This window comes from Fopius arisanus, unplaced genomic scaffold (assembly GCF_000806365.1).
Source record: "Fopius arisanus strain USDA-PBARC FA_bdor unplaced genomic scaffold, ASM80636v1 scaffold00156, whole genome shotgun sequence".
In the NCBI taxonomy this organism is placed as follows: Eukaryota; Metazoa; Arthropoda; class Insecta; order Hymenoptera; family Braconidae; genus Fopius; species Fopius arisanus.
This window is the reverse complement of record NW_011887895.1, coordinates 106,847-121,375: the sequence shown is the minus strand read 5'-3', so window position 1 is coordinate 121,375 and position 14,529 is coordinate 106,847. Positions and strand designations below refer to the sequence as shown.

General features: G+C 34.9%; 2 protein-coding genes across 3 annotated transcripts in view; one reads left to right on the top strand and one right to left on the bottom strand.

Annotated features, from left to right (window-relative positions):
• Window positions 1–599: 599 nt before the first annotated feature.
• Window positions 600–14,529, top strand: part of fwd (phosphatidylinositol 4-kinase beta fwd) — a 102,550-nt gene continuing 88,620 nt past the window's right edge. For both annotated transcript variants that reach the window (XM_011314352.1, XM_011314348.1), the window contains exon 1: window positions 600–1,325. The gene's annotated coding sequence lies outside the window, so the exon portion shown is untranslated. The remainder of the gene's footprint in view (window positions 1,326–14,529) is intronic.
• On the bottom strand, window positions 6,295–7,219 carry LOC105272288 (uncharacterized). The gene is made up of 3 exons (XM_011314347.1): window positions 7,053–7,219; window positions 6,777–6,942; window positions 6,295–6,655 (listed from the first exon to the last, which is right to left on the bottom strand). The coding sequence occupies exons 1-3, from the start codon at window positions 7,121–7,123 to the stop codon at window positions 6,359–6,361; spliced, it is 534 nt and encodes a 177-aa protein (XP_011312649.1). The 5' UTR covers window positions 7,124–7,219; the 3' UTR covers window positions 6,295–6,358.

Below are 14,529 nucleotides of genomic sequence, written 5' to 3'. Positions count from 1 at the left end.
TGCCCTCGCGACCTGTTTGATTCACAGGTACACCCGCAAAATTAGTTCCGCAAGTTCCGCTAGGAAATTTCGCGGTTGAAGCTTCGCCATTGGCGTTAGCAATCTCTCCTATAATCTCTGCCAGGAGCTCCTCTTGTTTGTTACCGCTAGCTGTTATTATCAGTTTATTAGAAGAAACATAATGCAAACAGTTAATAGTTTCACTATCAATCACTTGCAAACGATTCCGCATCATTTGAACCCCTGCCGAACCGTCTATCATTCATTTTCGGAAAATATGATGCCAACTTTCGGACAGATAGCACCACATTTTATAATTCCTTAAAAAATTCATAAAAAATTATTTGAGCACTTGCAAAAAGAAATGTTCAGCTAGCTTTCACTTGCAAACCAATTGCATACGATATAAATTATTGTAATAATTAATGTATGCCATCAGAGTGTCAACTTTCCGGAGCTTAAACAGTAGCAAGGAAGGGGTTAATCTGTCAGCGATGCAATTTCCAACGGGATCATAATATTAGTTGCATACTAAAGATAATTCGTTTAGTCTGTCATTTTTGATACTATTCATTCTGTAATTATTCATTACATACAACCTCAATCATTCCGTTGTGCTCTTTCTTTTGAGTTTTCGTCGTGCGGAGTTGGTAGACACATCGCAACGTGTAATTTCTCATATTAAGAACAGGAATTTGCACACTAAATTGTTGTATTTGTGACGATTCTCTAGGGCTCACATTTCGTCACCCCCAGTATTCATGAAGAATACAAACAACAAATAAAAAATTTGGAATCATCCGTACGGCAGTGTAGCTGAGTTTTGGAATAAGGAAAACATGAAGAGTGTCAAAAATTATTGTTTACAGCGACCTGTGTGTGAAACAGTGGAAACGACGGAGAAGTAGGGGAGTATCCCTCCAGTAAGGAGATAATCATAATCGTGGATTATCTTCAAAAAGAGGCAATTAAACAACGAAACTCAACATTTTAAGTGATTGTGGCCTGATAAGTGATTTTTGATACGCATATCATTATTGAGATGGATGGAGCAGTGCTCATACTGATTATTGCGGCATCAACAAATTGATGTAAACTCCATTTTGTTCAACTTTATTATGATAATAAATGACAAGTGACCATAATATGTACACCGTTTTATGCTCCATGTCTTATGGGCAAATAAGTGATCAGGAGATTTTGGAAACAGTATAGAAATAGTTGTCATTAAACATAGGTTATGGAGAGTACACTGTGAACTGTGACATATCCATACATTATTTCTATTTGGCGTCGTGACAAGTGGAATCGTGCGGAAATTATTGGTGAGTTCAATGGTAAATAACCGAGTAATTTTTCAATATAGAAAGGGATCGAGGACACGTAGTTAACGAAAAGTTTTTTTTTTGGTTATGGTCAAGTAGAAATCGTCGCGGAAGTTAATGTCATAGGAAAAAACGTCAGGCAACTTTTTAGTAGGATAGGTATATCACTTGCAATCAAAAGTGACTTTTCATCATGTTTTCATAGATTTGTTTTTTTCTCTGGGTTACTCCAGTCATTGCTTGCATAAAAATTCAAGCAATCGAATCCTTTTTTGTTACACTTTAGCACTTCAATTCATCAACGAGCTGTTAGGTTTTAACCCACAGCCAGTTTCATATACAACATATTTTTCATACATTCATACGGCAGTATGTTTCTCAAAACGCTGTGATAAAATGGAAGAAGCATGGTTTCCTGTGGTGAAAGTTTATTTTTTGGTACCGCAAATTTACTAAATTTTTTTTGAAAAAAATAATGAGGTCTTAGAATGAAAAACCTGGATTTTTTACTCCTTTATGATGAAATCTGATGGGACATGAAAAACAAAAAAAATATAGCCACATTCACTTATAAGTAATAAAAAAACGAAAATTAAAAAAAAAAACAATTTCTAAATCCGTTGATATTTATGGGAGTTACGCTTTTAAAAGCTGAAAAAATGACAAAAAATCATAGCAGGTTCTTGGTATCGTCAAAAAATCTCAAAAAACGGAATAATCATCTAATGATATGCAGAAGTAAGCGTTTGAAGTTCGTTGAGTTCACTCAGAATACTCCATCCACATCATAGAGAATACTATACCTAAAATATGAGATTTAGAACGTAATTTACGGGATCTCGTACAGTACGGATTCGGAAACGTAAATTACGGGCTAAAACCACCAAGATTACGTCTAGAAATGCCGTAAATTAGATTTTTTTAGATTAAATTTTTATGCAGTAAATTACGATTTCTAACGGAAGCTATGGAAGAAGGCTTAATTATTTCTCTCAGAATTTGCCATCTTAGATTTCTTTTATCTTTCAAAATTTTCAAAATTTCGGAAATTCCCTTTGAAAAATGTTGAAAGAGAGTCACTGAAAGTCATGTTCAAATGACGGTATCTTCAAATGTGAAGATTTGATGTTTCCCAAAAAAGTTTTTCTTATAAATGTCCTCGCATTTACGATCCCGATCATAGAGGACGATAAAGGGAGTGTAAATTACGGGGTCGGACCCCATAATTCACCAGATCGAAATTTATAATTCACTGTGTGGGTCCTCGTAATTTACGTGTTCGGAATCGTAATTTTCGTGATCGACCCATAATTTACGCCATAAAAATCGTAATTCACGTTTCGATCATACCTACATGGAAAGTTCGATTTTACTTTCCAAATGACCGGAAGAATCTGAAATTTCGTAAATTACATTCTCAATCTCGTATGTGAAGTATAGTGTTTTCTGTGTATATAGTTGAAGTTTTTTACAAATTTATTACGACTTTAAATTTGGTTTTTGTTTTTTATGTCTATGCTGGAATTAATTAACCCCAGAAAAGCCATGAAAAATAAAGGCCAATTTGTTTTGCTCATTTATTTGAAAGATTGTGCAACCTTAGCGAGCCTTTCATAAAGTTTGCACTGCCAATATAAATGGAGTAATAAAAGAAAAAAATAATTATTAATTCCACCAGCAAGACTTCGTTCCAGTCACTCCCATTGCGACCATGAGAGTAGTCTGATGACCTGTCGAATGGCTGTGCAATCTCCTTGGGTTCCTCCGGAAAATTGCACAAATCAGGAACCTTGAGGAAGAACCAAATTACTGTTTATTAATTAATTAATCAATTAATTGATCTGGTAAGCATGATTTTATTTCATTGGGACCACCAGGGGGAATCTGAGAACAAGTTGAATGGCAGTGCAAACTTGATGTGATCCGCTAGAGATTGAACAACTCAGCCACAATCAGAGAGAAGCAAATTGCTGTTCACTAATTGATGAATTAATTAATTGATTTTTTAAGCACAACTTCATCCAACTGGGTTAATCAAAGGATTCGGATGACCTCTCGAGTGGTTGTAGAAATTTGATGTGATCTTCTAGAAGATTGCACAACTCATGAACGGTGGAAGAAATTAAATTATTGTTTATTGAGTAATTAATTAACATAGAATGAAACTTCTTAGTAAGATTTCATCTTATTGAGTTGTGCAATTTCCTTGAGGATCAAATCAAGTTTGCACTACCATTCGAGTGGTCAGCAGATTCCCCTGATGATCCTAAAAAAATGGAATCGTGCTTACAAGATCAATCAATCAATTAATTAATAAACAGTAATTTGTTTATCTCTGATTGTTGCTGAGTTGGGCAATCTCCTGATCAAGTTTGTACTACCATTCGAGTGGTCGTCAGATTCCGCCGATGGCCCCAATGGAATGAAATCGTGCTTACAAGATCTATAAATTAATCAATTCATTCATAAACTGTACTTTAGCTCTCGCTTAAAACAATATTCAGTAAAAATTACGGAACAGTTACGCACCTTTTCAGTGAACTTGCCGAAAAAAGTCCAGAACGTTCACAAAAAAGTACGAAATGTTCAGTGAAAAAATGCGTAACTGTTCCGTAATGTTTACCGAATAATGTTTTGACTGGAAGGTTACCGAACAGACCCGTAATTTTTAAAGAATTTATCTCTCCGTGTAGTGGAACGATTTCTTCTATATAGAATTAATCATTATTTTTTACTATTCATTTTATTACTCCCTTTCTATTGGCAATGCAAACTCTATGTACGGCTCGCTAAGCTTGCACAGCGTTCTAAACGAATACATAAAATAATGTAACCCTTATCTATATATAACCCTTACATATAAAAAATTGAAAATTTCTAACGTCGTAATTAATTTGTGAAATCTTCAACTATATATATACATCGCTTCGCTCGGTTCGATCGCGTTTCTTTATCCCTTGGGACATAAAGTAGCACATGTACCATGTCGAAAAGCATTTTCTCCCGGGGGGCGCATAATATACTATTATAGTTAGAAGATTTTATAGAAATTGTGAAATGCCTTGATGTTAACTTCTTCATACGTGGGCAGAGAAAATGCCTTAAAAATTAACGGAATTAAATTGTATTTATGCCATCGGTGCCCGTAATCGCGCGATTCTAACCTCGCTTCGCTCGATTAAATCGCGGATTCCGGGCGCGATGACATAAAATTTTGTATGATACGCGTGCGTAATATACTATTTCAATTATTTAGGTCTTTGCGTAGGTTGGACTGGTCCCAATATCAGTTCGCGAAATTTCCATTGTCTACTTCGCATACACTGCACAAGAAAGTCGTATGGATTATTTTTTGTCTTTTAGGTCAATCGAAAGACATTTACCCTTTCTCCCCGATACTTTTCTAACATAACAACGATTATTATTCACTTTAACCGTCGACCCATCTTCACTCATCTCCATATCCTCGTAGTACGAACCCGAGTGGAAATTTTCGTCAAGTTCTAGTCAAGACTGGATCAGGTCATACTTGATAATTGATCCGGAAGTGACACGGTAACTGGATCAAATTTTGATCAGACATGTAACGCAAGTTTAAATCAAGACTTGATCAAACTTTTCTGATCCGGTTTAACAGTTCAGAATTTGATTCAGGATTTGATCAAGTCAAATGTATCTAAATCGGATGACTGGAATATCGAAAACAATAATAAATATTAACCATAACTCACTTAAAACAAAAGATAATTAATTTTTTTTATTATGCCAATGCTGGGGATCGAACCGAGGAACCTACGGTTACTAAACCTACGCCCTAACCACTAGACTACCGCACTATTGTTTTTGAGTAGATTCTTTTTACCTACACAATCTGCAAGGGAGTACTTGATGACTTTGAAATTATTGCATGTACATTCTGAGCGAGAAAACATATTCGGTTCAAATTTTATTTCATTATTAAAAGATAATTATAATAATCATAACACAATGAACAGATGCAAGTTTGATGATTTTTTTAGACTCAAGATAATGCGCTCTTATGTTTGATACTTCACTATATATATTGCCCTTGCTTCCTATACATTTGTGATTCTTTTTTATCGAGCTATTCAATTGAAAATCAAGGGAATTGAATCGGAAGGAGAACAAATTGTGTTGAGGCAGCTTGATCTCAGAGTGAGATCATGTTTATCTGACTTGCTGGGTCAAAACTTGGTCAGGACTTTATCAAGTGTCATCTGATCAGGCATGTTTGACCAGAACTTGATGTAAAGCCATTTGTAGTTTATGGGGTTCAATATACTGGCTCGAAACTTGATCAAGTTTTCATCAAGTGTCATCTGATCAGGCATGTTTGACCAGAACTTGATGTAAAGCCATTTGTAGTTTATAGGGTCCAATATACTGGCTCGAAACTTGATCAAGTTTTCATCAAGCGTCATCTGATCAGGCCTGTCTGATCAGAACTTGATCTAAATTCGCTTGTAGTTTTTAGGATCCGAAACGTTGGATCAAACCTTGGTCAGGTTCTGATCAGATCTTACCTGATCAAGCGAATCGCACTGAAACTGAATCAAGTTCTGATCGGACTTCAAGTAAACCTGAACTAATTTCCACTCGGGGAAGTTCGTACCATACGATATCTGGGCTCGGAGCTAACTCCCTCTAAACAGTACAATACCCCACAGATTCTCTCCCTAAAGAATTTACTACTCCTTCCAGACGGCCTTGAAAGAGGACAGAATCATAATGGTACCGGCAAAAGTGTTCATCGGAATGTATCTTTTTATTGGATGAGTATTGTGAGAATGAGTATTTTGATAAATTATATGATTTCTTAGGGGATACCCTCCTCCTCGTCCTCCCTTCTTCAAAAAACTATGTTTCTCGAAATACTCATGCTCCTTCTGAGAAATCGTACAAGTTTGCGACGTACCGATTTTACACTCGAAATTGCATACACAGAGAGGAATTTTCTAGGAATGTTCTATTACCAATGCAAATAATTATACTGCATGTTGATATAAATTTCCTCAGAATTTCGCGTACAAATCACTAGGGTTTTGTGAAATTTTCACGAAAGCCCAAGAAAAAATCACGTTATTTACATTCAGTACAGATTCGAATAGTCTTTGCCTCTCTTTGTCTTTGATCTCTTCAAGGGAAACTTCTTCGTAATCCTGACACGAATCATCCTTTTTATAATCTCCAAGACAGGTTAATGTGCTGGCAGTTTGGAAGTGATATTCCGTCAGGACGTAGTCCTTTCCTGGAGGAAGAGGAGATTTCAGGTTCATGTCACGAATTGTTCCCATCGTCAATTCGATAACCTGAGGTAAAAAATTGTAATCAGCAATAAACGGATGTGGGAAAAAAAATTAATTGCAAAAAAATGTAGGAATGAAAATGATGACAAATACTTAATGATAAATTAATGCATGAGAAATTTACCTGGTACATGGTAATTTGGCTTTGATATTTCAAAGCGTCTCCAGCCCATAGCAAGACTCTCATCCGTTTACCAGCACCATTGTTAAGAACAAATTTGAAAACTCGTTTCTGATGTGTTTTCAACTCTTTCATGCCTTCGATCGCGTCAACGTACCCGGTTAATTCCCTAAAATTTTGTTCATACATAAAATCATTTCACGTGGTTTTTTTTAGGTTAACCGAATTGACGGATTTCAATTTGTAATGAATATTGAAAAATATTTAAAAAATACTAACATGGCCGTGTCACCATCCTCAAAATTGTTCATCTCCTCAGTTGAAGTGAATTGATACTGCTCTGATGTCATTTTGTCACTTCGATTAAATTTGATAAGGAAAATTTTTTACTGCATGCGTGTTAGTGGGCTTCTTCAATAAACCGGAAATACAATTGGGAATGAAAGATCTTATGGAATCATTCGATATTCAGATTTATAAGATCGCTGGTAGGTGGCATAATTGATATGACATTAACAATTTCTGCAGGTAGATGGCATAATTAGCATCCTCTGGTGTTTTTTTAACTTTGATGAATGTGTACAAACATTTTTCATGTATAAAACAGGTCAGAAGATTCATTAATGATTTGAAATATTATAAATAATAAAACATTTATACTTACAGTGTATTATCCATATAAAAACTGGTAAAGTAGAGATTAAATTGTTTGACACATCATTTTTTATTTGTCACTGTACTTTCGATAATATAATTAATATGTAATTAAATTAATGAAATCAATTAATTTATAACCCGGCTGTTGTGATAACAAATTTTATGAGTAACTTGTTTCATTTCCATTTTGTACTAATTAACTCATCCTTCTACTTGATTTATTTGATACTTGAAATTCAAATTTTGCCGCTGTCAATGTATCTACCAATTACGAATAAGTGTTACGGAATTTCGATATGTTCGATTCGATTCGAGATTTGAGGTGTATGTCCATTTTATAAAAAAAGGAAAAGGATAGACCCAACGTCGAATTTTGTGCCACATCGACTCGTTTTACGACAATAGAAGCCAATAATATTTCATGTAATTCGACACAACATGCTAAGTTTGGCAACAACTCTGTTTGTAACAATTTGAAATCATAGATAATATTTTTTGGAGTACACCTTTTAAGAAACCTGGAATTTTGATGCAGCTGGTGCTTTATTGCGATCGTTTTACAGATGTTAATACGACTAACTGCAGAACGAGAGGCTGTTTTTCCCTCACTATGTTTTGCTTCGAACCTACATATTTTTTTGTACATATTTTCCATAAGGGACCGCGTAATCGCATAACTCTTGGATAGTGCAATACCAAATGGTGTTTAGGTTAGGTTGATAACAGTGTTAAATATTCAGTTATGATTGCTTCGAATATGTCAGGCACACGTTCACTAAATTGATAAACGATTACCATTATTGTAATTTCTCTCAGAGATGACAATAACTGTCAAACTTCGTCATCATGGGGAATGAAATGACCAATGATGACCGGTAAATTTACAATTAATGATAACATGAAGCACTCATATTTATGCACTTGTTCTTAGGTGACTCGCAACAATTTCTGCGCGTTTATGTTTAACCGATGAATAACAAAATTCTCCGATGAGATTGTTCAGCTCTGTAAGAGAAAAACATTTTTTCTTTATATTATAATTCAGTATCAAAGCCAAATCATACCTGCAAACCCTTCTAAACTATCGTGAACAACATCGACTGCTAAATTTTTAAGTGGATGAAAGCCCACGATACCTCTTACACGCATCGTTCCATAATTCCCGTTTCCTTAGGATCATTTTTTCGCAGATCATTTTCATAATTCTCTACTGCTTGCAATTCACACTCATCTTCTTCGAAAACTTTCTTTATCTCTTGATAATCTATTAAGCAAAAGCGACATATCTTCCTGGAATTAAAACATTCTCTGAAGCCCAGTAATTGATACATGGCTCAATTATCTGCAAGTATTAATACTAGTCGAAAGTATAACGCGTTTCTCCACTTAAATAGTTAATTGTAATCCTTTCAGTCTCTAAGAATTGTAATTCTTCTCGATTTTTATTAAAAATTTTATTAAAATTGAATAATAAAAATAAGAAAATATTTTCGAGTTTTGTACAAAATCTGGTAGGCAGCCCGGAAATAGAAACATAGACATCACTACATTTTGAAATTTCTCGGTGACTGCCCAAAGGGTCATTATTTTGGTAGTCGTCAATATAAAAAAATAAAGGTATGACAATTTTGTTTTCATCTTTTTTACTTAATTCTTTTCAAAGATCAGTTGAAATAAAATTACATATTATTGAGGAATCCATTTTTACTGAATCAATCTCAGGAAGTGTTTCTTCCAAAACTAAAAGCAATTCGAAAAAATTACGTAAAATATAACGTAAACGAATCGTTTGAGCAGTCACCGGGATTCTTATTTAATCGAGCAGATACGATTCTGGTGCAATGTAACTTCCACGGTTTTCAAATTCTTTAAGAATTTTATGCTCGGAATTTAACAATCTAATTGAAAATTGTATGCTTTGGAAAAATTTTTTAAATGCTCTGTGGCTTCCACTTTTATCTTTTCAATAGTTATCAATTCATGTGGATTAAATACTTTATCAAAATTGTTATATTATCCTGAAGTAAATCTTTTAGGAGATTACGGGTACCATGCATTATTTCGAGTGATTTAGATTGGGGAATGTCTGAATGACTATAAATCTTCGCTGCAAACACCAACCATTTTTGTGAAATTCCTGGCGGTAATGCATCGGATTGATTATGAAAAGTACTGCTTCGAAAATCGCCCGTTACATTCTCCCGTTGCATTGGTTCCTTTTCTTCCACGTTTTCGATTCCCTCAACCACGCCATTCACATTCTAAATTTCTTGACTCGCTAAATCATTTTCATCACTTTTCAATTTTTTGGGTGAAAACTGATCTTTTTGAAGTTGCGTTTTTCTTATATATACTCGGTCTATATGTGTTTTGAGTGAGTTAACCAATTTAAAAACTCAAACACGTGGTATTACCACAATGAAATCTGAGTGAACTAGAATGAAATAATCTTACATGACTAATATAAATCTTGGACGTATCAAAATCTAGATGACAAAGTTTGCAGGAATACATGGTGAATTTTAATGCGGGTTCGGATCACGATTCTCGTTAGGTTATTGTTTAATTTGTTCGATCAATTGCAGCACCTCCCTATTGCAACGATCGTCTGGCAAATCAATATTATACAGAGCTTTTTGTATAAACAGCCAAATGAGTGAATAGGGCATACACACAACTTAATGCAAAAAAAATTTTGAAAGGTAAATGTAAATGCTTTCAGAATGGTATCCACCTGATAGGTCGTTGGATCATCTATAGAATTATTGATGTAAATATAAAATATGACCAAACGAACAATGGAATCGACGACTAAAACTGGAATTGCCTGACGTGTCGTTCCTGCTGCGCTGCAAATCATTTGTTGATTTTCTAAAGCTGTATTGATATCTTGACCTCTTGTGAGTTTCTGTCGGGGCAGAGTAATCAAATATGTCAAGAGATGTAGCAGAATTGCATCTTTAACATGCTCTGTAAATCCTGGTAACAACGAATAAAGCCTTGTATCTTCTGGTGACAATTTTGAAGCAATTTTGCCGAGAGCACCAATGAGCACACCTCGTGTAGCTTCCCAACGATTTCGAAAAATGGTATCACGCCCAGGGTACAGCTCATCGAAATCACTTGACAGCTGTAAAATTATAATTAATAAAATTCAATGAAGAATTTAATGCATTACTGAATATATTAATTTCTTAATGGTTTGTTAAATCTCTGACCAATTATGAACCCAACACTGTGTTTAGGACAGGGAGTAATTCGTAATATTCATGGATGCTAATGCCTTCACGCGATCGTACTTTCCTCAATCTTCGTGAGGCGGTCCAATTGCTACTCACATGTGCTGCTGGTTTGAGGTTTACTGATAGCCAGTTAAGGGCTTCTTCTTCCATTTCTACAGAACATTTTTTTTTTCAATATGCGATAGATTTTTTTTAGACTTTTGTTATATCTCATTAAATATGAAATTATGTCAATATCAGTGAATTTACGAGGAAATATGGATATACTTTTTTAGCCGAGGAGAAGAATAAAAATTAAAAATATGTCGATGTAATTTTTCCTAGGATGGATCTTTATCAAAATTATTCAATATTTAACAAATAATAAAAATTGAAAAAAAAATTAAATAAATTTACCAGTTGGATTCACGTTGTCCACCGGCACGGGGATGTCTACTCTCTTCACTAGATGCTGATTTTTCAATTTACCTTGTAAATATACGTAGTGATCATATAAAATGTTACTTGGATTTTCTTTCCGTCGTTTGGATAAAATGCTTCCATTGGGTTGGTGTACTTGCATGAGCTATGACGTGAAGGGTTTGTAATCTGGCATATTCGCCTGGAAACACGATTGCAATGTCAGTTGCCCAAGACTCGAACTTAGCTTTAGTGATTTTAAAAATCAGATGATATACGATTCAATTAATGAATACCAAGGAAGGATCTTTGAAGAATTTATTAATATTTTAAATTACTTCAATTGTTCCACTCGTTCACCCCCCGGCTCTCGCAAAATTGCAGTCAGCTGTCGATCTTTCTCTCGAGTTATGACTTCACGGTTAAGCAAACATCTAATTCGCTTATGCAGAGTTAAATTTTCTTTATAATATGCGATTACAGCCTTCTCATTTCTAGTTCAGTTCAGAGTTTGATAAATTGCCTGCAAGGAATACGATTTTACAAGGAAATATTGAATGATATTTTTCTAAAGACCGCAGAACTTTTAACAAAACAATTATTTAATAATTATTTCTAAAATGGACTGTTGCATTGAAAAAAAAAATTAACTCAGTCAAAAATATGAATGTTCACTTGTCCAGAATTTTCTCCTCTCACAAATGTTATTTCCCACTCCAAAATCAAGAAATAGTAGAAAATGAATGAACAAACATCGATAAAAGAACACACTGAACCAACTTACATTGTTTCGTATATTTGGAGTATCGAAATGTGCATTGCAGTCCTGAGAAAAACATTAGCAGTTAAGTAATAAGTTTTAAAAAATGATTGAAACAGCAAAGTATTAGAAAGTTATTTCAAAATTTTTATCCCTGTTTAATAGTTTTTTGGAAAAGAATTAGACATGATAAAATGTGCATTAACTTGTTTTAATAAAAACAGATTAATAAATATTTAGGTCATGCAGAACAAGACAAATGGAGAAAATGAAGATGATCTCGTGTTACATGGATTACCATTTTCGTGAAAAATAGAAAAATGGGGGAATTAATTACAATACTCTAGAAATAACGGGACGATGGGATCAGATGATCCAATCACAGAGGCATCGAACTCGGTACTAAGATAACTAAGGTTAAATTAGACATTTCTAAAAATATGGGTTTTTCCATTCATGTGCAGGAAATTCATAAATATGTATAAGTCCCACAATTTTGTAAGCTGCAATCTAAATTTCGTTTCGTCGTTGGTTCTCCTGTCGGTGACTAGAATAAGCAGGTTTTCCCCAGGCTTAATTATAGAAAAATGAATCCTATTAAACAAGCAGCATATGATAGGAAGCATTGTAAAGATGAGAATCTTATTTCAAGACAAAACCCGCAAATTCATGCATCTGATATCGCCATTCCAAACTCTCAATCAAATGCAAATACTGAAAATGTAATACTTACGCTAATTCAGACTTTTCGGAATACACAGTTGAGTTAACACTTAATGCACCACTGCCATATTCACACAGAATCAACTTAAAAATTCGTTCTTGAAAAAGGATGACGAGGTGACGACTGCTTAAACGGCTGATGCAACGGTTACCATCGTTAAGGTTAACTTCGGCAAAAGTCCGAAACGTTCGACGCTCATGGTTAACCAATCATATTGGGTTAACGAAAAAATGTTGTGTAGCACAGTAAAAAATAAAAGAGATCACAATAAAAATTACCGATCTAGATAGGAATTTTTAAAGGATTTCTATGAATGTTTCCGTTATACCTATAGAAAAAATGATAGACCTTTAAATTTTGTAGTGCCGCTTTGTAAATTTTATGGAGGCATATATGATTAATTACGAAATGTATTAGAAAATTTAATATATTAATAATAATTTTTATTTGTGAGTCAAGGAAATTCTGGTATTCTAGCATTTTGTACCACGATTCTAGTGCTCGGCACAGTAATTTTCTTGAACTTTTCTTTCCGTGTATGTCGCCGATCATAGAGAGGGCAATATCAAAGAACATGGTCCATGTCTTGGTTGTAAATCTTTTTCACCAGAGAGACGAAGCCATGTAGTAGTGGTTCGCTCGGGCTTTGCTAATGCAAGAGACGGTGCGCCGAGAGATTTGCCGATTACTAAACCACGGTTTTCTTTTGTTGCCATAATAATGATGGAAATATTCTATATCCTTGCTACGGGAATCATTGATGCATTGCTCGAACAGATTATCAAAAGATTCATTCTTGAATTATTCCCGAAAGTCTATGTATGTAACTAATTCTTCTGATGGTAACTCCGTAGCCTCCTCCGCCAGGCGATCAGCCACATTATTGCTCTCAACTCCCATATGCGACGGGACCTATTTGAATTTAATGAACTGATCATTACCGATTTCAGAGAATTGTTGACAGTTCTTTTTTAATTTCCAGAATATGCTTATTGGAGTTGATATGAGTTGTAGGTCGCGAAAGGGAGTTACGAGTACTGCGAGAGTCTGTAACAATCAGGTAATCGTTATTAGGTAAAGACAATGCAGTCTTAACGGCTTCATCAATCGCGAAACATTCTGCAGTGAAAAGATGCTTGTGGTTGAATGCTAAACCTCTAAGAGATATTGAGCTCAGGGGAATAACGCACAGAAGCAATAGATGTACCACCTGGTTTCTGACTGTCATCAGTGTAAATTTCTATAGAGTTGTGGATAGGATCCTCTAGAGTCGTTTGGAATTCTATTTCATTTTGGCTCCCTGCGGATATATACTTGAACTAACTTGACGATGTTAAGTGATTTTACTGCGGAATCCAGAATTTTCCCTAGTTGTTTTTTAAAAAGAAGTTTCTGATCGAACACAATTCCCAGAAATCAAGCATCAGGAGAGCAGATTATTTCGAGCTCATTGATCCTGATTATGGTATCCCGTGGAGGTGGTTTCCGTTTATTGAAATGAACTAGTTTTGTTTTTTCCGGAGAGAGGTAGTCCTAATTTATGAAGGTTGGTGTTAAGAATGTTGATAGTTTTCGATAAGGGAACAACTCGTGGAAACGGAGCGGGAGCTGGTGTATCATCTTTAAATTGATAGACAACTACTTGAGAGAGAAGTCCATTGTTGATGTTAGAAACGTATATAATGTACAGTAAGGGAGAGACGACTCCCCCTTGTGGAACATCTTTATAGGCAAATGTGGGTTGAGGATCGTGAGATGAAGAGATTTGGCGTTCCTAGGAAAAAAAACTTGTCAAATTTAACGAGAGAAATGAGGAATTCTTAGGAAGGATAGTTTGTTAATCCAAATTGTGGAGTGCTTGGACATCCAGAAAGGTACCGAGAGTTTCTTGGCCTTTGGTAAATCGCGATAAATAAATTAACAGGTTGCTCAGGTTATCGTAGCGGGATTTTCCTCTTCTTTCCACTTTAGGAG